Source organism: Temnothorax curvispinosus, unplaced genomic scaffold, assembly GCF_003070985.1.
Source record: "Temnothorax curvispinosus isolate PA1 unplaced genomic scaffold, ASM307098v1 QBEX01001787.1, whole genome shotgun sequence".
NCBI classification, from domain to species: Eukaryota; Metazoa; Arthropoda; class Insecta; order Hymenoptera; family Formicidae; genus Temnothorax; species Temnothorax curvispinosus.
Genome location: NW_020211567.1, coordinates 132,622 through 145,145, shown reverse-complemented (window position 1 = coordinate 145,145; position 12,524 = coordinate 132,622). Strand labels below are relative to the sequence as shown.

Here is a 12,524-nt window from a genome sequence, read left to right as displayed (position 1 = left end):
AAAAATGTATTCGCCTTGCCAGCTCGTAAACGAGATCGCTTCTCGCGATTACCCGATGTATGCGCCTCGAGCGATGCAAAGGGTCTGGTTCGCATCCCTGTATACTTTTAGAAAACGATCCGTCGCGCGCGCGCTAACGTCGAGTATTTATGAGGGGAATGATAAACGATAGATATGAAAAACTAAGTGCAGGCGTATACGCAATATATGTAATTAAGTCCAAAAGTTTCCGGCCTAAGAATATGAAAAAAAGTGATAAAATAGAACAATTATTTTTATTTTTTTATATAATTACCCTTTATTTCAATACATTTTAAAAATAATGAATTTATTTTTCTACATCACTAAAAAATATTCTAAATTTTTGTCCTTAAAATGGTTTAACACCGCGGAAATCACTTCTTCATCACTGGTAATTTTTTTCCGCGCAAATCGAACTTGAATTTTAAAAATACAAAATAATTACTAGGAGTTAAATCAGAGGCTAATGTTAAACTAAGGATAAAAATTCAGGATATTTTTTTGGTAATATAGAAAAAGTCATTGTTTTAAAAAAATTATTGAAATAAAGGATAATTACATTAAAAAATAAAAATCGTTGTTTTCGTTTTACCACCTTATTTATATCTTCAAGCCGGAAACTGTTGGATATTACTATATACCTAATACGGAGTAATAATATAAAAGATTACGTTGTTGTGTGAGTCAATCAGATTTTTAAATAATAAATAAGGTTTCCAATTGCTATAACAATCGATATACGAATTGCTCGTTTGATCTGCAGATCGATCAGAAACCACATCAGAGGATCAATCATCACGAGAATCACGTGTCCCAAATCACGAAGACGATACAGTCGCAGGCGAATCACGCGAATCACATTCAGTCCCACAACCATTCCAATCACGTAATCACCGAACACGAGAATCACGTACCGATCGGTCGCGTGCCCAACCACGTGTCGGCCGTCAACCAGGCGAACCATCAGAAAAACCTGCAAAACCAGCAGCTGAGCCCGAGCCAGGAGTGGCGGCAGCCGGAGGATAATCTCCGACTCCAGGAGGACGGCATCTACGAGACCGGGCCGGTGGTCAACGACGGCAAGCATTCCCTTTTGCAGTACGCCATGCTGAACTTCCGTCAGAGCACAGAAAAGTGAGTCGATATTTCTGACATAATTTACGCAGCGCGTTTGTAAATTAACCCTAGACAGACTCACTTATTTTTCTCATATGTGAATGACTCACTGGGGTAATACGTTACCCCAAACTTGTACCGCGTGTATAATATTTCCAGAATGTTCTTAGAAAACTTTATAATAGATAATTTTGTTTGTTGTTTAATAGGGAAGACGATAGTAGTCATCAATTTGCGGTAGTAAAAAAAAAACAGTAAAAAAATTTCGAAAAACAAAATAAAGAACCAAAAATTTGCCTGAAATGATGCAAATTTGAATTTTGCGTGGGGTAACGTATTACCCCAGTGAGTCTGTCTAGGGTTAAAAGTGATCCCAGATTGAGAATGCTCTCGGAAAATCGATTTTATTTGAAAAGTGTTAAATATATCGTTAATGTCACAATTCGAACCGCTGAACAACTCTGATATCCATTTCTACTAATTATAGATTAAATTTAATCTCGGCTTAACTTACTTTTTTTCTAGTTCTAAGAATTAGAAAGAGGTGAAAAGTAAGATTAAAGTTAATCTATATACCAACGTATTAAAGTCATATTTATTACTCATTTTGTTAATTAAGAGAAAAAATGATAAAGATTTATCTGCTATCGGGGAAATCGCGACGGGGCGAGGCGTCTAATTAATTAAAATGTGATCGTTCCTTTCTCAATTCTGGTGATATATTAAGTGCACACGCAAGCTCGTCGATCGTATGGAAATTAATGCGAAACAACTATTAACGGTGTTACGCAAGCGAGTCGTGTTGAGAAAGCATAACGCGGCCCGTCGTGCGATATCATTTCGACCGTGCACCGCGGTGTCTCCTTTTTTTCCGTATCGTTCCTGGTTCCGTATTTAGCACCGACCAGTCGGTGCTTATCGCGCGCGGCACAAACGAGCGGATTTAACGAACGCGTCCTGCGCAGATTCGAGATGTTGAAGACCGCGGACGGATCGATCAGCGGATCCCTCAAGGTGATCGAGTCGTTGAAGAGCAAGAAGAAGAACAAGAAGGGCAAGGGCCAGCAGGACGGCACCGAGTGGACCTGGAAGGAACAGGTGGACCTCGTCAAGTATTCCACCGTCCCCATCGAGCAGAGCTTGCTCAGGCTCGACGCGGATCTGAGCGTCCTAGCCGTGGAGTGCTTCCTGTGCCTGATGAGGTACATGGGGGATCAACCGTTGCCGCCTGAGACCAGCGAAGTCAAGTGTGTCTACACCATCCTCATGGTAAGATTAAACTTCGAACAGAATTAAAATTATTCCTAGTTTATTTTTGGATGTTAACTGAAGAAGACCTGGGCAAAAATTGAAATTGGAGACTTAGAAGTACATAAGGAATTCAAATAGAAGAAGATGGAGGCACATAAAGAAAAAAAAGCGATTAAAATAGGATTATTTTCGATTTCGCCTCCTTCTAGGAACGTGAATGCGAAACGAAAACTATTCCGTATTTTTCTGAGTGTTGAGTCACTTTCGTATAATGCCGTTTCTTCGTGGATTTACCTTTGAAATCCCTGGTAAGAAACGGAAATTGTCGATTACCTATTATTATCCGTCATTACCTTTGTCTTCTCGCGCTAATTTTAGCGACCGCTATATTCTTCCCATCGCGTTGAAGGACGCGATTTTTCTAACAAACCTACATCTTCGCGCACTGTCCACAGCACTGTCACAAATACGAATCGCTGCGCGACGAGGTTTATTGCCAACTGATGAAGCAGACCACCAATAACAAGAGCCCGAATCCGGAGAGCTGCCAGCGCGGCTGGCGGATCTTCAGCATCATCGCCGCCTATTTCACGTGCAGCGACGGCCTCAGGCCCTACCTGACGAAATACCTCGAGACGGCGGCGTACGACAAGCGTCGCGCCTATCACGGCACCGCGATGGTGTGCCTGCAGAACCTGCGTAAGACCGTGAAGTACGGCGGGCGCAAGAACGTGCCCAGCGTGGAGGAGATCATGGCGATCAGCGCGGGCAGGAACGCGAAGAGGCAGATCTACCGGCTGCCCGGCGGCACCGAGCGGGTCATTAACACGAAATGCACGACTGTCGTGCAGGACGTTATTGAGGAGATGTGCAGCGTCATCTCCGTGAGAAATCCGCACGAGATGGACGAGTTCTCGCTGTACTGCATCGTCGACGGCGACGCGTTCACCATGCCGTTGGCCAGGGACGAGTACGTCCTTGACGTGACTACGGAGCTCCAGAAAAACCACCAAGTGTTCTACTTAATATTTTGCAGGTACGGTGAATTTCCGCTGTTACAAAGCTCCGAGTATTCTCTTTCCTAGCTCGTAGTAATTCTATAATTCCTATTTATTTAATGTGCGCAGAAATTTCTTCCACAGACAACTTTTTTGTTCATACCTATAGAAATATTTTGCAAATTGACGAGATTATTATTATTAAAAAATAATAATAATAAAGCTAAAGTCTAACGTGATTCAAGACGCGATATGTCTGAAGTATAAAGTACAGAGAATAATTGTTTTGGGTTTATAGTGATGAAAATTATTCTGTTTATTATATCACCCTGGTATCAAAATAAATATAAATAATGCGGAAAAGGTGAGAAAATTCACGGAAAAATATTTATTTTAATTTTTAATTGTGTAATTTTTAATTGTGAGCCTTTTAAATTATATTTATTTTAATATAAATACGACAAACTAAATAATCTTTATTGCTACAAAACCGTTTTCAAAAAACCTAAAATTCTAACAGCATCCTTTATGTGACTTGGTCGAAAATAATGTTATCTAAAAAATCTTTTTAGATCTGTCTGGTACTATCCTTTGCGGCTGGACGCAGCGTTGTATATAGAAGTCGTGTTTAACCAAATCGCTCCCGATTACCTGGAGGGACTTTTGCTAGTCCTACCTGGAGAACATTTACCTCAGGAAATAATTGTAAGTACTAACGTCTGCCTGAGAGCTCGAGCTCGACCGCGGAGGAAAATAAACGACGCAGTTAACGACGTGCCTGTTCCGTAGTACGACATGGCGCAAATAGCAGCGCTATTACACAGAGCGGCTGACATGACGCACGAGCCCGCGACGAAAGAGATTAAATATCTGTTGCCAAAACCAGCGCTGAGTTTGAGGGAACCCAGGCCGCAACAATGGTCGAACATGGTCCAGCAAGCCTGGAATAACGTTCAGCACTCTTCGGCGGCTGTTTGCAAGGCGCAGGTGCTCGGTAAGTCGACTTCGAATCGAGATTATACGTTTCGAGACTGGAAAACTTTCTACCCCATTAAATTAGCTTCTAATTATGTGAACGATAAAAGGAGGTATTACAAAGTTGCTTTAATATCTATAATATACAAGCAAAAACTCAAACAATAGCAGAGTTTAAAAAATTGTTGTTTGGCAAAATGACAAAAATTGGCCGTTGGATTAAATGTATATATACATACATGTGTCTTCTTTTTCTTTAGAAATATTATCCAAGTGGCCACTTTTCGGCTCGAGTTTCTTCGCGGTAAAGAGGGTACCCGAGGGCAAGGAAAAGGGCGCCGATCACATTCTCGCTCTCAATCGACACGGAGTACACTTCATAGATCTGATCACGCATGTAAGTAGCTCCGCTCCTTTTGTCCTTTTCCCACGTAACGGTGATTTTCCTCCGCGTGTAATTTAATCGTGTGTCCCGCGTCTTTTAGGAGACGCTGTACCATTACCCCTACTCCGAGGTGATCTCCACCAGGAAGGTCAAGTCCGAAGAGGGCACGCTCTACCTCGACATGAAGTGCGGCAATCTGATGCAGCAGCGTATCACTAGGCTGCAGACGGAGCAGGCCCATGAGATCTCCCGCCTCATCAGACAGTACATCACCATGGAGCAGAGGACATCCAACGCTCAAGGTGGTGCCGGTATCGGGCTCGGCATGAGATAAGCATCCTCGCCTAACGCGGCGCATCCTCCTTCGCGACTGATGATATCCGATCCGGATTAGTCAATCTGCACAGGGCGGTAACCAAGCCCCTCGATTAATGTACCGTAACGTATAGCGCGATGCCGCGAGTGTAGCCAATATAAATCACGGCATTGTTCTTAACGTGACCTGCGTGAGGTATACCGACCTTGAGTTCAAAAGCTACATCGGGTACCAAGTGGGATAAGCTCGTTCCAATGTACCAGCCCGTGCCGTAACGGACGACGGTGCAGCTAATCCGTCATCAGGGATATTCGTAGGACTCGCTGGAAGGAAGGATCGTGAAGGAGAAAAGAACGAATGCTCAAGTATCTAAATCGTCCATATCGGGTGACTTGAAACGATGGACTTGTATAGCATTTATTTATACGTTTTAACGAGTTTACACACATAAAGAAAACACAGACAAGGCGTAAACGCGAATAAAAATTATATCAATCGCGGCGGTGTAATATTAACACACTGATATTAACACACGTCCCGGATGAGTGTTGAACAGATGACTAACCATGCAGCGATTATATGTTATCATCAGATTATTAATAATAATTGTACGTATATGCATATAGAAGTATGAGATGTGAACGAAGATATTAACTTTATATTGAAATTTTTACGTGTAAAAAAAAAAACAGATGTGTTATTCCTTCCCGAGTTTTATCTCGCAATCCCGACTATTGCACAGGTCTGCAAAGTAAAACTTTCAAAAATAACGCATACGTAAACCAACAGAAAATATTGAGAGGCTTATTAAGGCTCCGAAATTATTGCAGTTCTGTGATACAGCTATTCTTCTAATTTATTTATAATTAACTATTTAAATATAAATGCGTTGTGGCATCTCGCGTGTTCCTAATACACAATAATTAAGTCCAAAAATCTACATTTTGCTTCATTATCTTGAAATTTGAGCTTGAGTCGAAGAATCAAATGAGTCTCGAGTCAATTATGTATGTACATAAAAAATTTTTGTTCAATTTTATAACATTTTTTTTTCGAGAGTGTAAAATCTTTTTGGACTTAACGAGGTTTGTCCCTTTGTTATTACGTCTCTATACAAAAATCTTGTAAAATATCGAAGAGTACATATAATATCAACGATTATTGCATCTTGCTTTAATCCTTTCATGGCTAAATTATTTGTGAAAATATTTAACAAATTAAATTACAGAGATAACAGAATACAGATAATAATTATAAGAGATAGTACTTGTTAGTGAAGAAAAAATCTTCAAGTTTTAATTATTAATTTTACTAATTAGAGAAAAAAAATAATTAATGTTCTTACTAAACTAAAATTGGCCAATTAATTTGTAATTAGAGAAAGAGTGCCCGCGTGTGCATGAAAGGGTTAAATTCTCGAGTGTTCCGGGCTAGGTCTCGGCGTGCTCGACTTAACGTCCTGCGGCCAGTTACTTGCAGTGTGCCGAACGTATCCCGGATCGGTCGGCGAGGACGGTGACCTTGCAGTCTGCGTGCCGGTGGTTCTCAGCACGCCGAAATATTCGTCCAGCATCTCAATGTCGTCCTTGGATCTTTTGGATCGATAATCCTTGGGCGGAGGTGGCACGTTGAAGGACACGTCGCGTTGATGACCTTTCAGGATCCCGGAATGTCCTCGCATCCTGGTGGGCACGTTGTCGTACTGGCTGTTGTCCGAATATCTGCTCGCCGTTCAAACAAAATTATATTTAAGAGCCGGCACTCTCGGTGCGTCACGCATCTTGAATCATAACGTCGGAAACGAGGGAGCGCGAGCGATTCTGACGACTCACGTCCGCGCAAGTAATTCTCCATTTCGATGTATCTTAATTCTGAGTAAGATTTCCAGTTCTTAATTGTTTTGTGAATATTGGAGGAAGTAGAGTGAGAAATATGAGACACGCAACAATTATCTTACACAATTTAATGTCAATCAACTCACTTCAAAGATGAAGAATTCATAACCTGGCGAAATGCGCTCTCAGTTTTTTTTATAAATATATTAAATATTAAATAAAATAATATAAATAAATTATATTAAGTATTAAATAAATTTATAAATATTACATTAAAAATAAATAATTCGCGCGAGAAGCAAGAATCGTTCGCGTGCGTTTTCGTGGCCCCAACAGGGTGATCCAAGATGACTGACGCCAGGCATTGCCGGCGCTTAAATGAAATTTCCGAACCGAGGGAGTCTCCGTACGCGAGAGAAATCACCTGTTGTAGTTATCGAGCGCCTCTTCGACGTCTCGCTCGACCTTCATGATCTTCACGCTCGGATTGACGATCCTCGCGAAGACCGGGTCGCCCTTTTCGTACTCGGTCGGGAAGCGCGGCGTGTCGAGCTCGTCGATCGGCCGCTGATAGATGTCCCGGCTCTTGTATATTATCCTGGACTCCTCGATCCTGCGATCGGGATCGTACGCGACCGTACGCGGCACCTCGATCTCCCGGTACCGCTGCGAGTCGCGCAGAGCTCGGCCATTCTCGAAATTCTGCGCGCGTTCCCGCGGCTCCTGATCGCCGCGAAGCTCGCGATCGTCCCGGGTGTCCCGCGGACGCGTACCGGGCGATTCCTGCTGCGATCTCGCGGAATCGGAGCGACCTTCCGCCTTCTGGAAAGCATCGTTCACGCGACCGTTCTCGTCCTCGGGGATCTTGACGACGGTTGGTTTCGACTTTTTCGCGTCCTCGGCGGTCACCACCGGCGTCACCTGACGTTTCTCTATTTTAAAATATATTATTTTTTAAAAATAGATAAATTTATTAAAAAATCTTACTTGAAAGTATAAACAAAGTAGATAAAAAGATTAATAAGGATTAATAAGCCGCAATAATTGCATTGGGATGTCTTCCATAAACAGAGCGTTGCGTCAGAATTCTTTTGATATTTAATATATCTTATTTTGCTTATATGTAGATTATATATATACGTACCCTAATGGAAATATTTTGCTGAAAGTACTACGAAATTGGTGAAAAATGAGATAAAAGTTACAGAAAAATTACTGAATATATTTCAAAATAAATCATAATTTTTCTTATGAAATGTAATAATGTGAAATATAAGGAAAGTTAAGTTATACTATTCGCACAAAAGTAATAACAAATTTTTCAAAATATTAGATACCATGAAATTTACTGAATTTAACTGAAACCCGAATTTTTACTGAAATATTGATGGAAATAATGAAATAAAGAGAAAATTTCGAATACATTTCAGTAAAATTTCATTATAATTTTCATTAAAATATTCCCATCAAGGCATATATACATATGTATGTATAATCCAATTTAATCTAATAATTTTTTTTTATCAAATTGATTTAATTAATAATCGTACCTTTCTCGAGGATTCGCGCTTCGTCCTGCTTGTCCTTCTGGCGGGGCGGGCTCATCAGCAAATCTCCGATGAACACCAACGCGGTGATCAAGCACAGCGCGCCCAAAACCGCGGCATTGTCAACCAGGTCCTCGGGAACGCTGTCGATGGACGCCAACGACAAGGCGCCGACTATCCCGAAGAGAATCACACCCAGGCCGAGGAGGAAAAATTCCTGCGATTCAATCGGGCTTGTTAGATCCGTTACACCTGCGTGATTTTTTAGCGCCGACGCGATCTATTTACGCTTGGCGCGGCCGATTGATTATGCATGAAAACTCATTATCCAACAACCTTGCGACGAAAGGAAAAAAAGGAGGAAAAGAAGAAAACAATCGGTACGAAGTAAGTATTGCGAGCTCAGGGCTGTCCGGAACGCGAAGATCGGTATGCGTGCCGTTGCGGTTTTCGAACGATGTATTTATTTTGTATTGCGGGACACGGCGGGAATACAGGAAATATCTATATAACGCACATTATGCAGCCCGTTCAAGATCGGCCGGTCCCAACCTCAGTTATGACTCATTTAAATGAGTTACGTTACGTGTCGTGACTGACCAAGGCTGCGATTACGTGGACGACGGACGTTGCGGCGGGGCGAGTCCGGCACGCGTTGAGGAGAATATTCTCTTATCCTTGGCCCCCTCAATGGCACCTTCGTAGTTCGCGCGCGTCGCGCTACCGATTTTCTCACGCCACCGTTATCGCCGCGATTTACGCGGTATATTTTCACTTTGCACACGACCAACCTCGGAATAAATTAAAAGCGCCTGGGAAGGATCTCGGTGCGCCGTCGGCGCGGTCGAGACGAGTCCCGCTCCCGCCATCGCTCTTCTGCAATGCGCTGCACGTGGAATTTCTGTCGCTATTCCCGCGGCAAAACGTCTTCGCTCTTGCTGACAGGGATGACTCCGCGCGATTTATTATTAACGTAGTTTATTATTAACGATAGAAACTGATGAAGAAGCGAGATAAATCTTATTTTACTACATAAATATCTTTAGTTCCCCCCTTTTTTAACAAATTCTAGAGAAAAAAGCGTAAATATGAAAAGCTTGTCAGAGCGAGCTTGCGTCAACTTTCTTTTTTCTCAGACGAAGACAGAGACATATTGACGCCCCATCTATCAATCCAGAAAAGCAACTTCATTCCAAAATAGATTCGTAGCTTTTTGGAAGTACAATATATGCCGCGATTTCTTTTCCTCTTTTTTTTTCTAACATTCGCTCTCCCAATCTCTCCCGCTCTTCGTACAATCAAAACGCTGCCGCGTCATTATGGTTCCGTTGACACAGTGTGTTACGAAACGCAGCTATACGACGCATTCCGTGTCACAGAAATGGAGTGAGAGGAAAAAAAAAAGGAAAGCAATTACCGTCTTTCGGCCGCGGAGCTCCCCGGTCGCCGCGGCGATCAAAAGACCCGTCGTTATGATGATGTATCCGCCGCAGGTCGCGGTCGCGAGGGCAGCGCCTGAAATACACGGAAATACGGGAAATGAGTGTGACTCGTCAGTGACTCGCGAGTCGACGCTCGACACGCGAGAGAGCCAGGATCCGGGTGCTTGAATCATGCGAGTTACACGGAAAAAAAGAGGTGTTAAATCAAGATGTATATGTATATTCGTATATCTACATGCAACAGTCTATAATCCTGAAATGAGATCAGAAATTATATTGCGCGAAGAAAATTATTTATATTATAGTTTGGTTTGACTAAAAGAAAAAGGTTGAAATTCTTATAAGAAGATTATAGATTGTTGCGTATATACGATCAGTGTATAAGTTTTGATTTGACACTTCCTCTTTTTTTCTACGTAAGTACCTATGCTGCCCCACGTCACGTTGTTCAGCAGCGACCACTCCCTGCTGCGATTCCTCAGGTAATGGAACACCCTTCGGCTCTCATCGTCCGTCACTCTAAGCGCCACGACGCACGCGACGCACAGGAGCTGCAATTCGACGCACGCGATTTTTCTTCTCGTCTCATTGTAACTTCGCAGGTGATATGGGAGAATCGTGTAATTAACACCGAGAGGTTTCGAATCGATATTGTTTCGATAAAATATTTAACGTTTGAGGCGACGCACAGGAGCTGCAATGTTTGACGCACACGCACACAGCTCTCCTAATTTTACAATTCTGCAGAAGATGTCGGAGAATCATGAATTCGAATCGATAGGTTCGATAAAGTATTTACCGATAAAGTTTGAGCTAACATACAAATATAGGAAAATATATCTTGCACTAGTCACTGCCTCATTATAGTGTCACGGATCGTTACGCAAATCGATAATTGTTTTAGCACATTTATTGCTATTATAGAAATGTAGACATTAGACTTAGCTGACTTTAGACTCGGCTATCTTTCCAGAAGCAAAATTTAAAAACTAAATAGAAAATTGATGAGTTTATTTTTTACCTAGTGTGGACAATTTTAAAATCTGAACGCATTGAAATTCCATTAATTTCAACTCTCAGCAAAGGCTAAATTAATAAATGGCGAAATTAATTTTTACGCGTTAAACTGAAGATACATCTACGTACCACTTCGATTATTCTGATGAACACCTTGCGGTTCCACATGATGCGATCACTAAAGACGCGCTACTAGGCGAACTAAAGGAACGGTGAACAAGCGGCCGTTTGCGAAAGTGTCGTCTCTTTTCGGCGAAGCATTACGTGATTTCTCAGGCTATTAACAAACCGTTCTCATTTTCCTTTGAAATCCCAGTATTCGTCTTAACAATCAGTTTCTGTCGCGAGGATACGTCATTGGCTGTAGGGACGAAAAATTTAGTCACATTCTGATAGGAGAAACGGGATAAAAATTTCTGTATAACTAAGCGTTTCTTACGGCAAAACACGTAACATAAATCAGTTTCAAGATTTACGATTAAAAAATTTGCAATTTAAAAAAATAAATGGTATTTTTTTTACATCTGCACAATACTGTCCGTTTATCTGTGAATATTACAAAAAATGACAAAATTTTTGACGAAAAAGAAAGTTTACATACACTTTATACATGAAATACGTTTTTAAATTACAAATATCGGTAAAACAAAAAAATTATTTTACACAGAAAGTAAATTAATTTGAATGAAATACAAACTTAAAAATTGTATTTTGATGAAAAAATAATTTTCCTGAAACGTCTGCGTTTTTTCACACTTTTTCGAGTGCTAAAAAGTGTTATTTTTACAAATAAATTGATAGTTTTAGTCGCTTGGAACGTTCTACCGTTATCTCTAACGTTCCAGTTGACTGTTCGATAAGTGAAAACCAGTATATTATCACCTGTAGCAGTCACAAGACAGGTAACACGGAAAAAGAAGGCTTCGCGTCGCGACGCGCTCGAGCGACGACTGACAAGAGAAGATATAGCGAAGGCGCAGTTGCCCAGGTTGGCGGCACCGTGTGTCATGTAATAAGGACTGGCTGCATGCGAACGACACAAGTAACAATGCTATTATCACACGGTGCAATGGCGCAGGACGATGCGAACCTGCGGATATGTGTCACGGAGAGGCTCGTCGCGCGCCTCGCACCTTGAACCCGTTCGCAACGCGCGTTCAAATCTCTGCTCCTAGCTCCTAGTACTGTCTTCGACGCTCCTCGACACAGTCGACACTTTACACCTCGCGAGAGAAAAGGCGAAGCGATTTGAATCTCCTCATTCACGAGAAAAGACGAGGCGATTTGAATCTCTCGAAAGAAAATGAGCAGCGCACCGCGTTTCATAGAACAACTTCATAGAAATTTCATTTATCTAAATGTAAAAGAGACAATTTCGGACAAATAGAAGTATATAAATTTTAAAGTAGAATGTACTTTAATAATTGAGAGAGAGAGAGAGAGAGAGAAAAAAGAGAGAGAGAGAGAGAGAGAGAGAGAAAAGAGTTATATATTACATTCACAAATATTCCCGAGCGATAAGAGTGAGCGATGAAAAGTAATGAGAAATATAAAATTACGATAAACACATAAAACAAATATAAAGTATTAAAAGACATATTACATAATATCAATGATTATG

At 41.4% G+C, this 12,524-nt stretch overlaps 2 protein-coding genes across 5 annotated transcripts in view; one reads left to right on the top strand and one right to left on the bottom strand.

Moving 5' to 3' along the window:
- The window catches only part of LOC112468346 (unconventional myosin-XV), a 40,810-nt gene extending 35,045 nt beyond the window's left edge, over nt 1-5,765 (top strand). For 2 of the 3 annotated variants that reach the window (XM_025037487.1, XM_025037481.1), the window contains exons 27-33: nt 785-1,155; nt 2,103-2,406; nt 2,844-3,424; nt 3,959-4,091; nt 4,176-4,380; nt 4,622-4,758; nt 4,847-5,765. In XM_025037487.1, coding sequence (XP_024893255.1) covers nt 785-1,155; nt 2,103-2,406; nt 2,844-3,424; nt 3,959-4,091; nt 4,176-4,380; nt 4,622-4,758; nt 4,847-5,080 — 1,965 coding nt within the window. In that variant the 3' untranslated portion in view covers nt 5,081-5,765. The remainder of the gene's footprint in view (nt 1-784; nt 1,156-2,102; nt 2,407-2,843; nt 3,425-3,958; nt 4,092-4,175; nt 4,381-4,621; nt 4,759-4,846) is intronic. The other variant, XM_025037475.1, reaches the window with a different exon arrangement.
- On the bottom strand, nt 5,429-11,880 carry LOC112468362. 2 transcript variants are annotated; one of them, XM_025037498.1, is made up of 7 exons: nt 11,786-11,880; nt 11,033-11,264; nt 10,311-10,437; nt 9,862-9,959; nt 8,448-8,661; nt 7,322-7,829; nt 5,429-6,783 (listed from the first exon to the last, which is right to left on the bottom strand). In XM_025037498.1, the coding sequence occupies exons 2-7, from the start codon at nt 11,069-11,071 to the stop codon at nt 6,471-6,473; spliced, it is 1,299 nt and encodes a 432-aa protein (XP_024893266.1). In that variant the 5' UTR covers nt 11,072-11,264; nt 11,786-11,880; the 3' UTR covers nt 5,429-6,470. The 2 variants fall into 2 exon arrangements, with proteins under 2 accessions (XP_024893266.1, XP_024893274.1); XM_025037506.1 differs by lacking the exon at nt 11,786-11,880 and adding an exon at nt 11,729-11,780.
- Between the last annotated feature and the right edge of the window lie 644 nt (nt 11,881-12,524).

Coding starts and splice junctions, on each gene's coding strand:
- LOC112468362 (XM_025037498.1), bottom strand. CDS start 11,071: ATGTGGAACCGCAAGGTGTTCATCAGAATAATCGAAGTG. Junction 7,830..8,447: donor AGCGCGAATCCTCGAGAAAG/GTACGATTATTA, acceptor ATTTTAAAATAG/AGAAACGTCAGGTGACGCCG. Junction 6,784..7,321: donor GCGCTCGATAACTACAACAG/GTGATTTCTCTC, acceptor AACGGCGAGCAG/ATATTCGGACAACAGCCAGT.